The sequence below is a fragment of the Oryza brachyantha genome, chromosome 8 (assembly GCF_000231095.2).
Source record: "Oryza brachyantha chromosome 8, ObraRS2, whole genome shotgun sequence".
Taxonomy (NCBI): Eukaryota; Viridiplantae; Streptophyta; class Magnoliopsida; order Poales; family Poaceae; genus Oryza; species Oryza brachyantha.
The window spans coordinates 2,171,903-2,194,016 of NC_023170.2; the positions used below are offsets into that span (position 1 = coordinate 2,171,903).

General features: G+C 40.5%; 2 protein-coding genes across 2 annotated transcripts; one reads left to right on the top strand and one right to left on the bottom strand.

The window, feature by feature from the left end:
* Positions 1–217: 217 nt before the first annotated feature.
* On the bottom strand, positions 218–9,712 carry LOC102715133 (DNA-directed RNA polymerase II subunit RPB1). Its single transcript, XM_006659065.3, has 14 exons — positions 9,437–9,712; positions 8,281–8,544; positions 7,459–7,758; positions 7,212–7,370; positions 6,968–7,129; positions 6,667–6,887; positions 6,449–6,590; positions 6,013–6,348; positions 5,650–5,936; positions 5,291–5,549; positions 2,074–5,189; positions 1,889–1,960; positions 883–942; positions 218–784 (listed from the first exon to the last, which is right to left on the bottom strand). The coding sequence occupies exons 1-14, from the start codon at positions 9,518–9,520 to the stop codon at positions 679–681; spliced, it is 5,568 nt and encodes a 1,855-aa protein (XP_006659128.1). The 5' UTR covers positions 9,521–9,712; the 3' UTR covers positions 218–678.
* An 11,154-nt stretch (positions 9,713–20,866) lies between these two features.
* Positions 20,867–21,548, top strand: LOC102715411. The gene has a single exon (XM_006659066.3). It carries the CDS (start codon positions 21,111–21,113, stop codon positions 21,342–21,344), a length of 234 nt encoding a protein of 77 aa, XP_006659129.1. The 5' UTR covers positions 20,867–21,110; the 3' UTR covers positions 21,345–21,548.
* The last annotated feature ends 566 nt before the right edge of the window (positions 21,549–22,114 follow it).

Below are 22,114 nucleotides of genomic sequence, written 5' to 3' on the forward strand. Positions count from 1 at the left end.
TGCATGAAAGCAGAACATAACTTTAGTTTCATGTTCCCTCCAACCAAAACAATGTGTCTAGATTCGTAGTTGGGATTGAGTTTTTTTTCTGGATGTTCCCCTACCAGGATTGCGTGTAACACATGTGCCTCAATGTTTTCGAGCAGAGTCGAAATTTTCCAAGTAACATCTGAAAGTCAAGCACGCCATGGAAAGGCACCAGCAAGGACTCCCCAAATGGACGCACAAGATTAGCTCTAATGGCACACGACAAGTCAGAAAACAGCATTAATTGTCTCTAATCCCATCGAGATCATAACATTAACGAATAATTATTAGTCAAGGCACTCGACAGATGGTCCAATGCCTGGGTAAAGTTCAGATCCTTTCTATGGGGGTAGTAGGGTTCTCATAATAATACATGACTCTGGCTGCTATTAGCAGCACAAGGAAATCTATCAGGTACTCACTCTCATACACAGCACTGTTTCGCTGCTATTAGCAGCTCGAGCAAAACACAGCCTCCCATTTCCGTTGGTTCAAAGAGTTCATCATCAACCATGCAGAAACTGGGAAAGAAAAAGAGAGGTTGGTGCAGCACGTCGTCCCTCCTCAGCCATCACCACCATCACCATCCTTTCTTCCTCAGCAGTTTTCATGCCATCACCACCATCACCATCCTTTCTTCCTCAGCAGTTTTCATTGGGCGTCGTCCTCGTCTTTGTTGGCGGCCCGGGGAGAGAACTGCTGGCCGGTGGAGGACGGGGAGTAGCCCGGTGCAGTGGGGGAGTAGCTTCCGCTAGGGCTGCACATGCAGTGGATGATTTGAGATTGTGATACGTCTGATGGTGCCCAAGGTTGACAGGAAGGATAGATAGATTGTGCTTGGTGTAGTATTGCTACCTGTAATTTGGAGAGGTTGGGCTATAATCTGGGCTAGGCCCTCCAGAGGTGGTGTATGGGCTGCAAAAAAAAAGTAGCACATTACATAATTTGCACGCACAAAGATGAATACATAGATATATAGTACTTAAATAAACCACTTCTTGATAATGATGGTACCCAGAAAATTGTATTAATTAAACTATTAGAACATAGTGGTCAGTAGTTGAGTAGTGGGTATATATGCTCATGTTCTTTTTGCAGAAAAAAAGAGTCTCTTTGGACCTTATTGAAAAAAACTAAGGCCCAAAAACATAGGCCGCTATTTTACAAAGCTTTGGTCCATGAACACACGCAGGGAATATGACTGCAATATTTAGACGCAACATTCAGGGACCTTCCTGTTGATGTTACAATCACTAGCTGACAAAGCAGAAAACTTCAACATTTCTATGAAAATTCAGAGCACATTTTGACTAACCACCATTACAAATTTGACTCAGATTACATTTAAACATTATCAGGTTTATGCGTTGAACCATGTCATGGAAGTCACATCTTAAAGAAAAGATCATTCAGTTGCTATTTTGTGAAGGGAACTATCTTGGAAATGCCTAGCCATAAAAGGTTACTACTGATAGGGTGATAGCATATATCTTTCTATATGATTTTCTTCAAGATTAGTAGATCTTTTTGACTATTGTACTAACAAGAAAAATAGCAGCTAAAAGCAACAACACCAGAAACCACTGCACATGGATGCTACCCAACAACCGAACAAAAAGGATTGACAAACAGCTAAACGAATGCAAAAACTTACATGACTATTGTCATAACAGCTAAACAGTCTACCAATGCAGAAATTGGATTTTTGAATGTTTGTTTTGTTTTGATTAAATGATTATTGTTAGTATGTGTTAGTGTATTACACACGCACAAAGAAAATATAGGAAAGAGAAATTATGTTCTGAGTTGTAAGTTAGTTTGACCAATTAGAGATAACATAATTTGATGTGGTAAGTCTGACCTTGTCGGGCTGTATGACGGGCTTGGTTGTGAATATGACGGTGAGGTAGGTGAGTACGTCGGCGAGGTCGGGCTGAGGAACAAAAGTACAAGTGAAATGAACAAGGTTGCATATTATGAAGACAGATACCAACTGAGAATTCTGCCAAAGCCAAGATTGCAGTTCACATAACAAATTGTCAGTACCTGTAATTTGGAGATGTCTGACTGTAAGGGCTCAGCCTTGGGCTGCTTGGAGAATACGCATGTGAAGGACTATACTTGGCCGAAGAAGGATTGTAACTTGGCGAGGTAGGACTGTAATTTGGTGAAGTTGGGCTGTAGCTTGGAGATGTCGGACTGTAGCCAGGCGAGGTAGGGCTGTATGCAGGCGATGTTGGGCTGTATGAGGGTGAGGTGGGGCTGTATGAGGGTGAGGTGGGGCTGTATGATGGAGATGTTGGGCTATATGATGGTGATGTAGGGCTGTAAGACGGTGATGTGGGGCTATAAGATGGTGACGTGGGGCTGTATGCAGGAGAAGTTGGGCTATATGCCGGAGAAGTTGGGCTATAAACTGGTGATGTGGGACTGTAGCTCGGAGAAGTGGGACTATAACTTGGCGAGGTGGGGCTGTAGCTTGGTGATGTAGGGCTATAGCTAGGAGATGTAGGGCTGTAGCTTGGAGATGTTGGCGAGTATGATGGACTGGTCGGCGAGTATGATGGGCTGGTAGGTGAGTATGATGGACTTGTAGGTGAGTAAGTAGGAGAGCCAGGTGTATAAGATGGAGAAGTGGGACTGTAGCTGGGTGAGGCAGGACTATATGAAGGAGAGGTGGGGCTGTATCCTGGCCCTGGACTGTATACAGGAGAAGATGGACTGTAACCACCCCCTGATGATGGAGTGTAGCCTGGTGAAGGTACGGGTGAGAAAGCCATTCCTCCAACATATGGCGAGAACTGAGCATCTGTAATGGGGGAAGCCCTGATGTTTGGACTAAGCAGGTAACTTGGTGACATCATTCCTTCATGATATGGTGTCCCAGAGATGGGCGAGCGTGCTGGTGTCATTCCAAAGTCCAGACCTTCAACATAGCTTGGAAGTTGAAGTTCAATGGCCTGCTGCAGCATCTGATCGTTCAGATACAATGCACAGCCTCCTGTACCGATAGGAGCAAGCTGGCCAAGCATAATATTCTCAGTGACACCTCTCAGGTAGTCAGATTCTGCATATACGGCAGCATCAAGCAAGATATCCACAGTCTCTTCAAAGGAACATCTCATAAGAGGCCCTGTGTCATTACGATTGATACCATGCCTTGTAATAGCCATCAGGTGTCCTCTGTATGTCATTGTATCACAAAGAATGGCCAGATGCCTGTAATTGACATAAGATCCATCGAAAGATATGACAACCCTCAGCTCATCCAAGAGGGCTCGGCGGACAGCCTCAATTCCAAGGACCTCAATTACTTCAATCAAATGGTTACTTGTTGTCCTAGTGGCATCAACATCTTCATGGCACATGACAGCCAAGAGATTAACACCTTCTGTATCAAGCATCCACTCATTATCTGGTTTGAAACCATCATTGTCCTCAAATTTATTGACCTTCCCATATTTGATGAAAACTTTGTTAATATCTGGGATTCCACGAAGGGCCATCTCTGTCAACATGTTACTCTCAATCTTCTTGAGGAAGACATCATCCTCAGCAGATTCATCCTGTATTTCTCCCTTTGGAGCTTCATCATTTGTGATGCGGACACGAAGGATCAGTTTATCCGCATTATCATCATTAAATATGCATGACAAGTCATCATCAAACTCATGATTGATCTTCTCTGCAATATCAGCCATGCTCAATTTCTTATCAACCATCATCTCACGGTTCAGCTCAATACGCAACAGCCATGGAGAAATTTTATCAGGGTCAACATCTTCATCAGGCATTTCATAGTAGGACCTGACAAACTCAACATCTTCTTCAATAATGGTTCCCAGAGGGTCAGGATCATACCAAATTTCCGTAGCATGTGTCACACTGCGCAGAGTAGTATACTCTAATGCACATTGGACATTCTTAGCCAATTCCTTCTTCTTGTTCACCTCAGGCTTTAGGTAAACTGACAATGATGGAGTCTTTATCTTCTTAGCAACATTAATGATCTCTCTCAGCCTAGGAACACCAAGAGTAACATTCTTGGCACTGACACCAGCATAATGGAAAGTATTCAGGGTCATCTGAGTTGCAGGTTCACCAATGGACTGTGCAGCCACACATCCAATCATTTCACCTGGGGCCACCAAAGACTGAAGGAATCTCGACTCAATCTCACCAATAACCCATTCAAAAGCTTCCTTTGTAAGCCTATACTCCTTCAAGACCCTCTTGCTAGCAAATGTGCTTCGAAGCAGGATATTGAAGAACAAAGTAGCATTCTTCTGTGCCTCAATACTCATAGCATCATCACCAGGAACAACCTTAAGTCTTTCTTGCAGCTTATCTATTGCCTCCACAATTTCCATTGGGTGCATGTCAGAAGGCCTTCTCAGATCAATCTTGAATGTCTTCTGAGCATTCCAGATAAGCCGCTTGAGGTTGACAGGCATAGGCCATGTATTATCACCAGTTGTAGCAATCTCAGTGCCAAGCTGGAACCGGTCAGCTTCTAGCTTCTGAACCTCCGCCTCAAACACATTTCTAAACTCACGAATGGTCTTCAAATCTTCAACGTGTTCAGGCAACATATAGTTTGGCCTCCAGTTTTCATCATCCAGTTCATAACGAAAGACAGTATCAAACTCACCCTTTTTCATCTTCAAGGAGTCCAACTTCTGTGACTCGATCCAAACAGCATCCATGCCATCTTCCCCATATAAGAACTGAATGACATCTCCCAAGGAGTTTCTCACAGTACCATCATACTTCACCATAATATCTTCCATAGCCTTCACAAGTCGCCGCTGGATATATCCAGTCTCAGAGGTCTTCACAGCAGTATCAATCAGACCTTCTCTACCACCCATAGCATGGAAGAAAAATTCTTGTGGTGTCAGGCCCCGAAGGTAAGAGTTCTCCACAAATCCACGACTTTCAGGACCATAGTCATCTTTTGTGAAGTGAGGCAATGTTCGATCGATGAAGCCAAATGGGATCCGCTTGCCCTCAACATTCTGCTGTCCAACACAAGCAGTCATTTGTGAAATATTGATGAAACTGCCTTTTGAGCCTGCAGTGACCATAGCCTTCAGATTGTTGCTTTCAGACAAACTCTTCTGGGCACTACTTCCAGCATCATCACGAGCCTTGTTAAGAACCTAGTATGGAGAAAGGGTAAGTTAGCAAGTCACGAGTCTACCAAATGACTGGTCCATTCTTTCTTCAATTGAAAGAGCAAGCATAAACAGTCAAGAAGTACCTGATTTACTCTATTTTCAAATGATTCCATCATGGTGCGTCCTGGCTCAGCTTCCAAGTGTTTATCATGGGCTTGCTTAATAAGTTCCTTCACTTCATTTTTAGCAGTAGAGATTGTCTCATTAATCTTCTCCATGGTGGCTGCATCTGCAATTGTATCCCCAATTCCAATACTAAAACCATTTTGCAGAAGCCAGTAGTTGACTAGCCACTGTGTATGACCTAAGAACTTGCGAGCAGCATCTGGACCAACCTCTTCCCTGCAAAGAACAGGACATAACTTCTAATAAAAAGGCCAAATGGAATATGACTTAAATGAAACTAAATCTCAGCATTAAAAGTTAAGTACAGCATACTTACCAGATAACATGAATAAGACTTCCAGTTGATGTTCCAAGTGTCTTTTTGCAAAGTGTACCAGATAGAAGTTCTCCCTTCTCTATCCGGACCATAGTATCACCAGGAGTAATAAATCCTGTTTCAGCTTCAGAATGCCAGGCAGAAAATCTAATCAAATTGATTGGCTTGGGAATAATCAAGTTGAAAACTTGTTTCCCAGTCCAAATAGGCCTTGGTTTCAAAATGGCAGGGGCAGGGACCTTTCCATCAAAATCTTCCCACCACATTAAGATGTTCATAAATACATCCTGGGGAAAAAACAGAATAATGAGCATAACTGAGTAGAGGAAGAACTAATTAACATATTAAAGTACACCTACTTACCTTTTCAATAAGAGTATCTCTTTTTGTAATTTTCCGACATCCAAGAAGCGTGTCCTGGACAATACCCATAACGGGCCTATTTGATTGAGGAGACACGATACATTTTGGAACCATCATCAACTCTAGCACTTCAGCTCTGGTCTCAAATGACTGAGGAACATGCATATTCATTTCATCTCCATCAAAATCAGCATTGTACGGTGAAGTGACGGACAAGTTTAAGCGGAAAGTTGAATATGGCATTATTTTAATGCGATGACCCATTATAGACATTTTGTGAAGACTAGGTTGCCGATTGAAAAGAACAAAATCCCCATCATTGAGGTGTCTTTCCACCTGAAAAGAAAATACCATATGAGGGGACTAACATAGAAGAATATTGTCCTGTGAGGTTGTGACCATCACAAAGCAGATTCTACAAAAAAATTGCACTAACCTTGTAACCCAGCTCCAGATGCTGGTCACTGCTTTTCTTCACATAACGGAGATCAAGCCTCTGACCGTCTTCCCTGATAATGTACTTTGCACCTGTCTTCCCAGGGGGAGGGTGGGGCCCATATTCTACAAGTTCTTTCAACCTGAGATCATTGAATTTAGGTGTAAGTGATCATTAAAGAACTATGATCATGCCTCAATAATGGTAAAACATTTTACCTCTCAATGTTATATGGAGTGACAGTTTCTGGGTATGTCAGGTTCAAAGCAATACTCCATGGCACTCCTAATTCATCAATGTTAATATTTGGATCTGGTGTTATGACAGTACGAGCTGAGAAATCAACACGCTTCCCCATCAAGTTTCCTCTAATACGGCCTTCCTTTGCTTTCAGTCTGCTGCAAATTGATTTAATAGGCCTTCCAGAACGCTGTGTTGCCTGAAAATTCCAACAAAAGAGAATAAATATAACTTATCTGTGTTTAGTAAAATGGCGAAATGACTTTCTAATCTGCTCACCCTTGGTTGGCCAGGAAGTTCATTGTCAAAGTATGTTGCGATGTGAAATTGCAACAGCTGAGCAAACTCTGTTATTATGTGAGCTGGTGCTCCATTTCTCTCTTGCCTCCTCAAGTTCTCGTTATGTCGAATTATCATTGCTAATTGATGAGTCAAATCATCCTGTAAAGAATAGCAAGGAGTTAATGAAGATGCATCATTTTATGCCAGTAGGAAGGTTAAAGATGCATAGCGCTATACTCACCTCACTTCTCGAAGAAGTATCCATCATGACAGATGGTCTCACAGGGGGTGGGGGAATTGGAAGGACTTGCAAAATCATCCAGTCAGGACGGGCGAATTTGGGGTTCAGACCCAATAGAAGACAGTCCTCATCACTTATACGTTTAAGAACATTGAGGACCTGAGTTAACAGATACAGAGGAACCACATGGTTAAATGAATATTCTTAAAAGTATTGTATTGAACTGAGTAAAAGGTTGTGTGCATACCCTCTCAGCAGAGAGGATTTGCTTCCGCTCCACTGGTTCAGGGAGTTGCTCTTGATCATCATTCTTCTTCTTTGGTGCTTTAAACTCTGCAACCATCTTCATACCGTCAACAGTGATATTTGGCTGCTGAGCACCACAGCCACCTCTTCTCTTTACTGGCTCATCAGTATCTTGCTGCTCCTGAACATCGAGGTCATCACCCCCTGCACAAACTTTTTTGCTCTTGCAAGCATCATATATTCTTTTCAGCCTGTTTTTTGGGTTCCTGATTTTAAGAGCCTGCTTGAACTTAGTATCATCCTGCAAGAACAGCATTCAGCCATTGATAAACAAAGTCAAAGATTAGAAAAGATGGAAAACATGACAGGGTTAAATATGGTAAAAGCACAAAAGTGTATTTGTGTTTGCATGAATAGCCCGAGTAAGTTTAAATCAGTATGGTTCATGTTTAGCATGTCTAGCATAATAGCATTAAAAGTAAATGCACTTCCCAGCTTTTAGCCTTAAATGGTCAAAAGGAGGAAACAGAAGGGGAAAAGTAAGTCATCAAACAATTGCATTTTACATGTTAAGCATGTGCAACACAAAAGATGTTATCAGATTTAGTACGCCAAACAACAAAACATGCAAAACAGAAAAGAGTTAAATATAGTAAAAGCTTACTAGTATAGTTCTGTTTATGTGAATATTCAAAATAAATAGTATTGGGTTCCAGTTTGGCATGTACTACAGCATAGCATAAAGTCAAAAGTGCCTTCTTCTTTAAGTTCCATATGACACACCCTGCATAACAGCCAAACCTTAGAAGAGGGGTATGTGTACCTCATCGGCAAGGATCTTGGAACAGTTGAAGCAGACGCAGCGCATTATGGAGAGAACGGTCTTGATAAAGCCGATGTGGAACATTGGCTTAGCAAGCTCAAGGTGGCCAAAGTGGCCTGGGCACTCCGCCATCCCAGCCATGCATGTCTCACACTTGATTTTCCGGTCAATAGTCCCCAACCTAGGGTCACTCAAGCCACCAGGTTTCGGTTTCCCTCTTTCCATAGTTTCTGCATGCTCTATCTGCACCACTGACATTTGCCTCTACAAAGACAAAGCAATGCAGAAACAACATCAAATACCATCCTAAAAATTATGCTCCATACACCCACATGAGATAGCATTGTTGTAATGAAGCACTCAGCCCATTTTTGAAGCAGGAGTGCAGAACCATTAAACCCAATGACTCAATACTGTTAAACTCATATAACCGATGTTATCTATTATCACAATTAATGTATCTCAATTGTACTCAAAATTTTAAACTTCATTATAGAAGATCAGAAATTTATTCATCCAAACTTTCCGTTGAAGATGAACATGATTAAACTGAAAACATACAAAAAAAAAAAAACTAGCAGACCAAGAGCTTCCCAGCTGAACAGTTACACAGCACAGCAATGACTGCAAAGTACAAACTTGATTGAATACCCCACAACTTACAACAACAGTACATGCTCCGACAATTGCTTGTATTCTAAGTACACTGCACACAGCTGCTAGCAGACTCGATCCTAACTACTTCATCATACACCTTACAGGTTACAACAGAATACCGTTTCCTTGTAGTGCTAAAAAAATAAACTTAGCTTTCCTTGTAGCGCTAAAAAATTTAGCTTTTTACACATGGTTGTTCATTTCTACGATGTTACTCCCCCTGAATTGAATTATCAAAGTACCGACACAACCAAACACCGTCCTGAGTCCAAACAGTCAGTGCTCACTCATATTAACGTTCACTTCGATTTTTCTACTAGCAATCGCAAGCTAGCAAAGCACCACACATGAATCCATCCACCCAAACCGGCCCCCGCCCCGCCCCCGCCCCAGCCCCAGCTCGAATTCCGACTCCGCGACGACACACAGAGAGAGAAACCAAACACAGGCCTGCGGGGGAGGAGGAGAAGCAGGAGATTCGAGGAGGGTGGGGTATTACGATCTCGTCGGGGCTGAGGATGCCGAACTGGACCAGCTGCACCTTGGCCACCTCGGCCGGCGAGTACGGGAACCTCGCATCCATTTCTCCCCCCGCCGCCGCCGCCCCCCACCCCCACCTAGGGTTTCAGATCGCGGCGCTCCTCCTCCGCCGACCGCTCCCTCCCCCACCCAGCGACCACCAGTGCGCCGCTAAACCGGGGGGGGGGGGGGGGGGGGGGCGATTCGAATCGACTCGATCCCGCGCGCGAGCAGCAGCAGATCGCCGCCTCCGCGAAGCGAGGTGGGGAAAAATCGCGGCGGAGGAGGGGAGGGGTTCGTCTAAGGAAAGGGGGGTCCGGGTCGGGGTAGGGGCGTATTTATAGACGTATCGTGCGCCGCGGCGGCTATCGTGCGCGGGTCGGTTCGGGGGATGCGTGGACCCGTGGGCGCGGTGTACGGGTGGCGTGTGTGTGGGGGGGGGGGGCGCAGGGGAGGTGGAGCTGCGGTTCTGGTGGACCCGGTGTAGGGGAGGGTATGAAGGGTGGAGAAGGGGAGACGGTGTCTGTTTCTGGGGCGTTGGATGTGGGAGTGGATGGACGGTCGGGATGAGCGGGAAGGGTGTGGGTCAGATCTGGTCTGTTCTGGTCAACTGCCGGAACAAGAGTTTGTGTAGTAGTCCTGGTGCTTTACTACTGCTTTATTAGGTGTGATTTTTTTCAGGAATTGCTAAACGGCATTTGGCATAAAAAAAATATATATGTCACCTGGTATTACAGTAAACAAATTGGACCAGACCGATAGTTGAAAGGGAAAAACCAAAACCGGCGATATTGGTAGTTCGGTTCTGCTTAATAAATAAAAAACTGGTGGTTCATTTGGTGAACCGACGAGCAAAGCGGGCCGACCTCCGGTTCATTTTTTTGCTATGCCTAATATGTTTCATGAGTCATGCTTCAATGCTCTTCTTCTTTGGCTCCAACGATATATGCTACTTCTCTGGTGTTGAACCCCAAACTCTGACATGGAGGATATGAATAAAGTTTTGGTGGTTAAAGTCGAAGTAGGAGCTAGAAAGTTATGTTGAGTCTTAGAGGGTTGGGGGTTAGAAATAGTAAAACCAATAGTTGGCGCAAACATAGGTCGGTCACACCGCCAGAGTTGTATGGATAGAGAAGGACGGTGGAGTAGTGTCAGAGGCGGGAGCAAAGGAAACGATATGGATTAGAAGACAGAGAAGGGCTCTAACGGATCCAACCGCTGGAACTACCGGATACATAGGAGAACAGGGCACAATTAATATGTGCCCCTACAAAAACATTGGGTTTGTTTTCCTATAAAGGAAAATGGTGTAGAGGAAAGAAAAAACATGTGCTATGATCACACGCATAAAAAAAAATCCAAGGTTGTAACACTATTTTGAGCTAAGGTGGGACCACAAAACTAAATAATGGTTAGATCCATGATGGCAAAGACACTACCGACATGGTTGACATGGATGCCCTCCCACTAAAGTGTACTCGACCATTAATTGTGGTCAGAGTTGGTGGTGGTGGTGTTTGGATGTTGTAGAGGTGCGTGAGGTTGGCAAGGTAAAGGACAATGTAAATATTATCATTGTGCTCATGCCCACAATTTGTATGGATCCAATGGCTCAAAGTTCTTAGAGATGGTAGGTTTGGCGAAGAGGTTTGTGGATTGGGGATGGTTTAAGATGTGACGGAATTAATGGAGGTGTAGCGATCGTGATGTGGGACCATCAGAGACCTTGCCATGGCTATGTCTTCAATCGTAGCTTATCAAGACTGAAAAGTTAGGAGCGACAAATGACATGGGGGAGAGGATTGACACACAAAGATGGTGAAGTCAATGCTTGCGAGAAGATGATGATGGCCATAGCTAGGCAATGTTGGTATTACGGTTGAAAGAGATGTGAGGGGAGTGATGCATGTGAGACGGAGGAATAAGGAAACAGATGGTCAAGAGTGATAAACCGATGAACATATAGTTAAATTTATTACTAGTCCTATATTGTTTTGAATGTTATATGATGGCAGACTGTTTCTAGTATGGTTTATAACATGGCTTATGTATTGTTCCGGATATAATGTGTTGTATGTTATATAACTTTATTAAAATTAATTTGATGACTTGTACACATAAATTAAGTTTTTCGCGTGTTCTTTAAAAAAAAGGGAATTTTGCATGTATTTATATTAACACATAATTAGAAGCTCATACATCACTAACCAATTTGGCAAGCCAAGGACTGCAAATGAAAGGAAAGCTGTCTTTAACCTTTGGCAGAAAACCACACTGCAATTGTGTTTTTTTTTGGTGTTAGCAATATTTTCTCTAATCATCAAAACCAAACCAACAGCTAGCCAAAAGAGATAGAACTAATACTTTCATCTAGAGTTAATTACAATGTCCTGATTTTCTATTTTAAGATGATTATCAGGTGCCAAGTGTAGTACTTTGGCAATCCGCAGGTTATGGGAAGAGTTCTTATCTCTTTGTTCGTGGGTTTAATCAAATCCATTGTTAAAAAATATATTTATCCTGTCTTTTCCTTAAATGATCAAGCAAAAAAAAAGTTGCATGGAATAGGAGAGCTGCAGTCTGAAGCCGAAGCTTAATTATAAGCTAAAATCTAAATTTTAAAACGGCATGTAAGCCAAAAATTAAATTCTAAAACTTGACTTTGAAGTTGATGTTGTGATTTTTTCCTATTGTAGTTATTTTATAGTATTTGGTTTTGAATCATTATGGACACGTATATAAGATTTTTATCCATAAATTATATCTGCCAAAACCAGTTGAAGATTACTACAAACAACAAATCCTTCCTCAGTCATAATTCATGGCACTCAAATCTGTTACATTCTCCACCAAAGGGAAGTTCTCAGCTTGGGTAACCTCTCAGTTTTGCTACACATCAAGGTCCTGAGATTTCTCATCACATCATACCTTAAAATTTCTAGCTAAGAAAAAAGAAAACTGTAACGGCTAATTAACAAACATGGATTAGGATTTGCACAAGCCACAACCTTTTGCCGCAGCAATCTGCTTAATTTCTTTCACGCTATTAGCTCACACACCTCTCTGAAACGATGCCACTGTAACTGACGCTTGCATTGGATTGCAGTAAGTAAAAAAAAAACTTACCAATGGTGATCAACACTGAATTGCATCATGTAGTAAGTAAGTAATATACTAAAGGAATGGTGATCATGAATTATTGGAAGAATGCAGCTACTACCTCCGTCCAGAAATAAGATCATTTTTCAGTTTTTTGATATAATGTTTTGACTCTTCGTCTTATTTAAATTATTTTTGCAATTAATATTTTTATTCTACTAGATGATAGTGTTTTATGCATAACTAATTTATTTAAGTTTTTTATAATTTTTTTAAATAAAACGAATGATCAAACGTTGGAAAAAAACAAAAAATAACGTTATTACGGGAGGGAGGCACTACTAATTTGCGTAGTGCTGGCCTCTCGATCGTCAGAGTATGCAGCTATAGCATATATAGCTAGCTAGCTCCATGGAAGTCTGCAACGTCTTTAGCTTGCCAGATCTAGGGCTAGCTATATAGCTCATTCAAACATATATATGCCTATGGCTTGGTCTCCTCCCCAACATTCCCAAGGCTTCTAGTTTTCAAAACCCTAGCTTAGCTAGCTATCCAGAGAGGCCAAGCTGCTCATGGATCCTACTCCCATATATTCATGGCCAATCAACCATCAACTTCTCAGTCAATTCATCAACTTCAATTCAATACCATCCATGAGAGCTGGATTAAATTATGCATGTGTACCTCCTTCTACCCTTTCTTCTCGGTTGGATCTTGCCAAAATTCTTATCTAGATAGTGGCCTCCATTGCCTCACATGTACTGACTAGTTTTAGAACCAACATAGAAAATCAGATACTTCCTCCGTTTTATATTATAAGACTTTTTAGTTTTGTCTAAATTCATCAGTTGATGAATGTATATAATTTATATATATGTTTAGATTTATTAGTATCCATATAAATCTAGTCAAGACTTAAAAAATCTTACATCATAAAATGGAAGGAATACTATTCGTGTTTTGATGGTACCTATTAGGGACATATGATGAATCTATTCATTCAAGATTGGAAAATCGGTGGTAGCTATATATGTGGGTTCTTGTACTAGCTACGCACACCAATATCCATATGCATGAAGTAATATTAACAGAAAGAAAAGAATATGTTTTGATGACACTAGCAAAACCGATCGATCGATGTCACTTTCGACGAAGAACAGAATTAAAGAGAGCTGGAAAAACAAAAACAAACAGATTAGGATTTATGAGGCACGCACAATGTTTAATTTAACATTACCACTCGTACAAGAAGCATTGCATATGCATGCATGCATGGATTAATTAACTTAATTATCGACTTATCGTACGTTGTCATCTTCGTTAAGACATAATTAATTAATTGTGAGAGGGAGGATGCGTCTTGGGCGGCGCGTAGTCGACGCCGGTGTCGTCCACCGCCCCGTCATGCTGCCCGCCGCCGCCGCCGCCGCCGCCCTCCGACGCAGACGACGATCCTCCATCGCCGCCGGAATCGCTCCCTCCGACTTCGGCCTGTCCTCTGTCCGCTGCCGCCGGCATCGGCGCCATCGCAACGCCCTCGATGGCGCCGGGCAGCGCCGACTTCTCCGCCGCCGCCGTCGTCGTCAACTCCGCCGCCGGAACGTCCTCGCCGGGGGGAGTCGACCTCCACACGTGCTGCATGCAGACGCACACACCAAGGTACCACTACCACATATCAATGGAAGAAGAAGAAGAAACCAAACTACACCAATGGAAGAACATTCGTGCGTGCGTACCATGGCGGTGCCGCGGTGGTCTCCGTGCGCCATCGACGAAGCCGCAGGGACGACGACGGCGACGCCGTCGTCCGCGCCGCCGTGGACGACGAAGAGGCGATGGTTGCGGCTGGTGGCGCGGCAGACGGAGGAGGAGAGGTAGAGGAGGAGGAGGAGGAGGTAGGCCAAGCGCATGGCCGCCGCGCCGGCGATGGTGATCTTCCTCTCTCTCTCGGCGTCTTCTCTCTAGCTACTCCCCTCGCCTTTTTTTCTCCAAGGATTTTGACTTCTTTTTCTAGTCTTATTTTGATCCGTGGCGTGGTTCGGGTTGGAGTGTGATGCGGTTTTGAAGGTTTGCATCAGTATTTGTAGTCGTTCTCGGACTCTTACCAACAGCCTAGATGCCTCGTATAAACTTGATTTATGTATTTTGCGCTGAAAACACAATAAAATCGTTGTCATGATTAATATTTTTTGATTTATTTAATATAAATTGGTTTTGAAATATGTATCGATGTTGATGTGAGTGCGTGTAACTAATATAGGCCAGATTACGATATCTGTATCTAAAAATAATTAGATTTATCTATTTGTGTACGTGTGACTTACAGCTTGGTTAATGGCATGGACGGAGACTAGATTCAAGGAGGAGCGAGGTCTAGCACGATTGGGATGTCATGTGGCAAAGAATAAACTAGAGTCAGGATCCTTGGTGGTCAACAATAGTTAAATGTGGAATTGGGAATAGGCCCAGAAAAGAGTTAAGCTCTAGACGATCAAAAATATCGAATGATGATCTAGTGCATAGAGAGAAATGACAGGGTTTTCCATGACCGGTATAGTACGGCCCTTCAAGTAGCATACAAAATAGAGGTTGATTTAAGGCGCTCGACCTTCCAACCATCTTGAGAGTAGAGAGTTATACTCCAAGTTGTAATCATCCCTTGTAACTCTCTTATTTTTTTTAACTCCTTTTATTCCTCCTAATATATTTCGGCAGGCCTTCTGCCATTGTCTTTTCTTTTTTTTTAAAAAAAAAGATATCGAATGATGATGTAGTGTATAGACACCACGTGATATAGTATGGTAATATGCTTAATTCACAGGTCGTGTGTAAGCGTAGAAAAAAACATGAAAAATTTTGATAAAATGAGGATCGTGCCTGGGCTACGGCAATCGATATACTGTAGCATACAGTACGGTGGATGGTGGCCGGTACAGGCGACCTAGGAGGAGCAGGACTCGGCCAAGGTTCTACTGTTTTTGGAAGAAAAAAATAATTTATATTAAAAATTAAGAGATTGGTGTAGGCCGAGTTTGTTCATGTGTTGGATAAGTTAATTTACCCGGCACGGAAAACGTAGTAATAGATTAGTATATAATTAATTAATTATTTAAAAAAATAAAATAGATTAATATGATTTTTTAAAACAAGTTTACTATAGAAAATTTTTATAAAAAATACATCATTTAGCAGTTCGGGAAGCGTGCGCGCGAAAAACGAGAGGGTTAAGTTAACTTAGATGTCTTGCCGAATGCGGCCGTAGTAGGACTAAAAGTTCTACTCCTGATCGGTGATGGAGTTTTACGTATAATAGAAACATGATTAAGACCCAAGAGTATAGATATATTTTTTGTAAGTGAAACTTTAGGGGTCGCATTGAAGTGTTATATATATAAATATTAATATAATAAAGTTCATATATCATCGAGTTGTATGTTACCTTGTTCTTGAGTGATTGGACTGGCGGTACAAGAGAGATCAATATTAACTAGTTAGTCTATCACTTTTAGGTTTTTTTATTTCCGCTAAAGATTCGGTTAATTGATTCTGATAGGCTTGGTATTATATTTTTGATCCTGCTGCTGTGTGTGTTTTCAGTTACTCCGAATTAAATTATATCTCATAAGTACACAAAGTAGGAGAAATATGGCCATGCCCTAGATACTGATTTGCAAAACTATCCTCACTAGTTTTGACCAAATATTTTAGCTAGAATATGAAAAGGTATATGTATATTTTTCTCAGGTTTATTGTTACTGAGATTACAGGTGATTGAAATTGTTGCGTCGTTAAAGAAGAAGCCAATAATTTAATGGGCCGTAATATATCGCAAAGCGTGTGGCCCGGCCCAATAAGGAAGCCTGTACAGGGCAGGCCAAGTTTGACCAAGACAAAGACGTTTCAACGTCGTGAGTAGCCGCCGGTTGCTTTCAAAGGATCGACGATCGTTTGTTTGTTTTAATTCGAAGCCTGATAAAATTCGATGGAAAATATTTTCAATTGCTAGCAAAATACCCATGAGTTGCTATGAAAATATATTATAAAATGTTATAAGATTCTTTTATTAACTATACTAATATCACTTGTTTAAGCAAAATGGACTAATCCATAATATCATGAAATATCATAGGCTAATTTGCAAAAAGACGGTATAAAGCAATGGGGTGGCAGATTCACTATCATCATTACTAGAGACATTTAAAGTAGTATAGATTGTACTACCTCCATCTAGTAACAAGTGTATTTCTAGAATTTAAATTTATTTTAAAATACGTGTTTATGTAGTGCTAGTTGTCCTATCAATTACCTCATATTTGAATTGTCATTTTATTCTCCCTGTTTCACGATTCATATCATCTCCTTATTTAACCACGATTCATATCATCTCCTTATTTAACGAGGGAAATTTGTTTTGTCTAAGTAATTTACCTCTACATTGATAGAAATACGCTTATATTAGAACAAAGGGAGTTGTAAAGAATTTATTTCATCTCAAACGTTAGCTAATAAGATAAGAGGTTCTACTACTTTTAAACTATATCACATGCCTGCAACTAATATGATGCTATTCAATAATTACGATGTAATTCCTTTTAATTCTCATCTTTATGGAACATATATCTTATGTATACCTTCTATACACTTAGAAAACATTGGTCCTAAAACTCAACAGGTAAACATGTCACATGATCACACGCAAGCAATTATTATATATATCTAAAGTTCACACAAACATGTTACATTATTAGATTCTAAAGATTCATATGCAAGCATATCAAATCACCATCCTCTCCTCTATATCACTTTCACAGTATTTCAACATATATTCATTCACTATTTAATAATATCTAACATATATTTATCCATATATATATATCCTGCAACGTGAATTAAACCTCATCTAATTATATTTTAATTACTCCTACATAAAGAGAGAGCTATCCTCCTTCATTCCTTTATCCTTTACTGTTACATGAAAAATATCTTTTTTCCATAAAAATATTTGGTCTTAAAACCGATTTTAAATAAAACCATCAAATACTCCATTCGGCACAAAATCCTCCCACTAAATTAAATAAAAAAAACCGTCCCAACACACGAGCCTATAACTAGTGTTCGTGATCCCATCCTAATCCCCAAGCCCCCCACTATCCGAGGTCCTATTTCCTCTTAATAATTCCACCCACCAAACACACACCAACTAGGAGGATACAACATATGTGGTAAGTGCTAACTAGCACACTATATAACACTATAAATCATACTTTGGCTTAATAAGTTCTCACCGCGGCCAAAAAAAAATCTCATCTTTTCGCTCCTCTTTAGGCTTATAATAGGTTTATAAGTCAAAATTTAAATTTTAACTTTAAATTTGAAGTTATTTTGGGAGATTTTTTTTACTGAAATTAATTTTCCAGCCTTGCCTTTTAGATCGTTAAGAGTATGTGTATAAAAAAAATTATTCAGAAATTATTTTCATTTGTAAATACGTTTTATATAAAAAAATCAAACATTATTATCGTTGTCTGGTGTTAGTAGAGGAGATGGATGGCTCCAGCTGCAGGAAGGAGAGATCAGACACGTCTCTTATCGGCTGTGCAATAGTGCTTCTTGCCTTAGCTTGGAGAAGGGACCAAGAAACACCTGATCATGCATTGACCATTGACGACCACTTAATTAATTACTTAGAGTATCGGTAATTTATATTAACTTTTTATTTATCACCATTCATTTTAGATTTATATTTAACCGTTCGTCTTATTTGAATTTTTATGCAAGTATGAAAAATTAACTTAGGCTTAAAGTTACTTTAACAATAAATTAAGTTATAACAAAACAATAATTATATAAACTTTCTAAATGAAACGAATGATCGTAGACATAAAAGTCAGTGGTATCCCCGTTTTATATTGTAAGACTTTCTAGTCATACCTAAATTTATTTATTAATAAATATATATAATTTATATATGTATCTAGATTCATTAACATCTATATGAAACTAGGCAACGATAGAAAGTTTTGTATTGCGAAACGGAGGGAGGAAAAAACAAGTGGAGGGAATACTTACAACCAAAATCACAAATCAAACTGGAGCAGGAGAAGACCTAACCCATCGCGATCATTAGCTAGCCATCACTTTACCATGGCTATCTCTATCTGTATATATATGCCACCATCCTTCAGCTCAACTAACCAGATCGATCAATCAAAGGCCTCCTGTGCTACAACCGATTTGATCAGCTCGATCACCAGTGAATTCATGGCGCTCTACAAGTACGGCTTCGCCTTCTTGGCCGGCACCGGCTTCGGCGCCGCTCTGACCAGCCTCCGCCGCGCCGACGGCCACTGCCCCCTTCACCGCCACCGCCGCCGCCATCGCCATGACCACGACCACGACCACGCCGCCGAGCTGGTGGAGGACAAGGACGACGACGAGGCAGCTGGGGAGGAGCGCTACACGAGGGAGAGCGGCAAGAGGGGGTCGCCGCCGACGGCGAAGGCCAAGAAGAGCAGCAGCAAGAAGGTCGCCGCAGCGGCCAGGGAAGAGGAGGATGGCGATGAGTAGGATTTTGCTTGGTTTTTTTAGTTCAGTTTGAGTTCAGCTAATTAATTTGCAGCTTAATGTTCTGCTGTTGTGGCAGTAAATTTTAGAGTCTGCTTGGTTAATTAAAAGTGCTGTGATAATCTCTTGTGTATTATTGATAAAATAATATTATGTGTATATATGTGTGTCTGGGTTTATATATTGGTGCTACTTTATTTTCCAATTTTCTCTGAAGTCATAATTGGCAAGTATTCTTTCCTCCTAGAAGAATTCCCTAATTTGACTGTTGTGTTCGTTTCATGTTGGGAGAGTGGAAGGCAGCTTTTAAAATAAATCACTTTTATTATTTGGAAATATCAAATCTTACTACATTTCAGACATTACATTTATTTACTGTGAACCGTTTCAAGTCTCACAAATATTTTTTTCATATTTAAATAAGAGCATTCAAGAATGCAAAAGATTCCATATTTTTCAAAATTGAAGAGGGACTTCGACCAGTTTTTTTTTATAAACGTGGACAAAGATAACAATACTAATTAATTAAGCCATTCCATCCAACAGCATTTTGAAATGTGACCATATAGCCCAGAAGAAACTACACAAAAAAATGGCAGAACCCATTTGAATGGTAGAAGTGACGTATATATTTTTCATCTTTTTGTTTATGTTTATGCCAAAATTTAAATTTTCAACCTTAGCCTTTGTTCTTATATCACTAAGAATATGTACATATATATAATTTTTATTCACAAATTAGTTTTTATTTGCAAATATGCAAATTAGTTTATTCAAAAAAGAGATGTTTGATCTGTAATAAATGAAAAAGCACAGGATTGCGAGTGACAAAGGATTGAAAACACGAGCTATGATTTCTTGGTTGTTTTCCTCGAGAATTTTCATAGGATTGCCCATTCCATAGAAATTTGAAAGGAATTAATGCATAGAATCCGATCCTCTATTTCAAAGAGTCTCTTTCGAATTTTCGAATTTTTTCTATAGAGATGGAATCCTCCAAAATTTTCAACGTCTTTCCTTGAAATAAAAGGGACCTTCATTTTTAAATGAGAGAGTAAAAATAATGAATAAGAAGAAGACACAAAAAATTATTGCAGAAACAGGAACGAATTAATGAATTCGATTCTGCCGTAGGGCATATGCGACGTAGCTTAGCTAGTAGTACTAGTCTAGTCTCACCCTTGGAGAAGAAGTTGATCGTCAAAATCAAATCTTTCTTTTATCCACCAAACCGTGTGAGCAAGCACCACTATCCTAATCTCAACGTCAACTCATCTCATCTCAACTATAGTACTTTTACTATATCAATTAATTATATGTCCAGCTCCTACAATAGAACATGGCAAGGTGCACATCATTGTCATTTCTGATTTTTTTTGTTTGACGCCATTAAACCCATCATCTTATTTAAAAAATTTATATAACTATTGACTATTTTATTATGATTTAATTTATTATTAAAGCAACTTTAAGTATAATTTATAATTTTGTATATTTGGATAAGATATTTAAATAAGACGAATGGTCAAACGATAAATCAAAAAGTCAACTATCAAAAGAACAGGAATGAGTATATATCTAATCTTTATATCTGCACCATTCCTGTTTGTTTGCTTTTTCTTGCCTCCATCCCTTCCATCAATTCCTTTCTTGAACCCTTGTCCAAGAAACACATTCAGCTTCAACACTGATCCTAGCAACTGCAACTCCACTCAGTTAAAACTTTATTACAACACAAGTGACACATATAAATAGCAGCTGAGAGACAGGTTATTCATCAACACCATTGCTCTTCAATCTGTCAATTTAAGTTCAGTTCAGAGTTCAGACACACTCACAGAGACAGATACATATATACGCATAGAGAAAGAGAGCAAGAAAGCTAGCTAGCTAAGCCAGTGTGTGTGCTGTACGTGGCCGGTCGGTGCTGTTGGTCGTCGTCGCCGTCGCCGGCGATCGGTAGCTGGCTGGGCGGCCGGCCGGAGACGACGATGGGTTGCCTGCTGCGGCGGCTGTTCCCGTTCCTGGTGGGCGCGGCGGCGGGCGTGTACGCGGCGCAGAACTACAAGGTGCCCAGCCTCCGGGGCCTCGCCGACCGCGGCGTCGACGCCGCCAGGCAGTATGAGGAGGCCTACCGCAAGAAGCCCGCCGCCGCCGCCGCCGGGAAGAAGAAGATCAACAAGACCGTCGAGATCGACGACGACGACGACGACGACGAAGAGTAAATTGACAACTAGCTAACGCTATAGCTAAGCTAGCTAGCTCACCACTCCATAATTAAGCTGCAAGGAGAGTATATTATATTTGTATATACTATGAAAAAACGAGCCGCTAAGTGTACGAGTTAATTATAGTTATGGTATTTTATATGCATGCACATGTATACTATATATGTTTGAATTTGCTGAATAATATATGCTTACCTCCGTTTCATAAAGTAAGATGTTTGACTTTTTTAGTTGCAAAGTTTGATCATTCGTCTTATTCAAAAATTTAGTATAAATATAAAAAAATGACAAATCGTGCTTAAAGTTCTTTTGATAATAAATCAAGTCATAAGCAAAATAAATGATATTTTTATAATTTTTTAATAAGACAAATTGTCAAATATTACGAGCGAAAAAAGTCAAATATCTTTACATTATGAAATGAATGGAGTAATGAATAACATTGGTTGAAAAGTACAGAACAATTTTTAATTTATCACTTATATAAAACGGATTTGCTAGTTTTCAGTTGACTGAAAACTAATGAAATCTCGGTCGAATTTTTTGGCCGTCGATTGTCTTCAAGACTCGTGCTTAGGCTATGGACGTGGAATTTGTGGGCTGGTGCATCTGCGTCGGACCACTTCTGTTCAAACCATCTCGTTTTTCAAAATGCAGTTGCCTTTTAATTTGTTACGGTTCATATGCATGTGCAATTTTTAAATTAATCACTTGCAATTATAGATGAGACCATATGTAAATTTCAGGTGTCCTTTTTATCTGGAAAG

What these genes read in the sequence shown, in the direction of transcription:
- LOC102715133 (XM_006659065.3), bottom strand. Translation starts at nt 9,520, where the DNA reads ATGGATGCGAGGTTCCCGTACTCGCCGGCCGAGGTGGCCAAGGTGCAG. An exon ending in ATCTGGAGCTGGGTTACAAG is followed by an intron (nt 6,349 to 6,448) that starts GTTAGTGCAATT and finishes TTTTCTTTTCAG; the next exon opens with GTGGAAAGACACCTCAATGA. An exon ending in CAGACATCTCCAAATTACAG is followed by an intron (nt 1,961 to 2,073) that starts GTACTGACAATT and finishes TTTGTTCCTCAG; the next exon opens with CCCGACCTCGCCGACGTACT.
- LOC102715411 (XM_006659066.3), top strand. Translation starts at nt 21,111, where the DNA reads ATGGGTTGCCTGCTGCGGCGGCTGTTCCCGTTCCTGGTGGGCGCGGCG.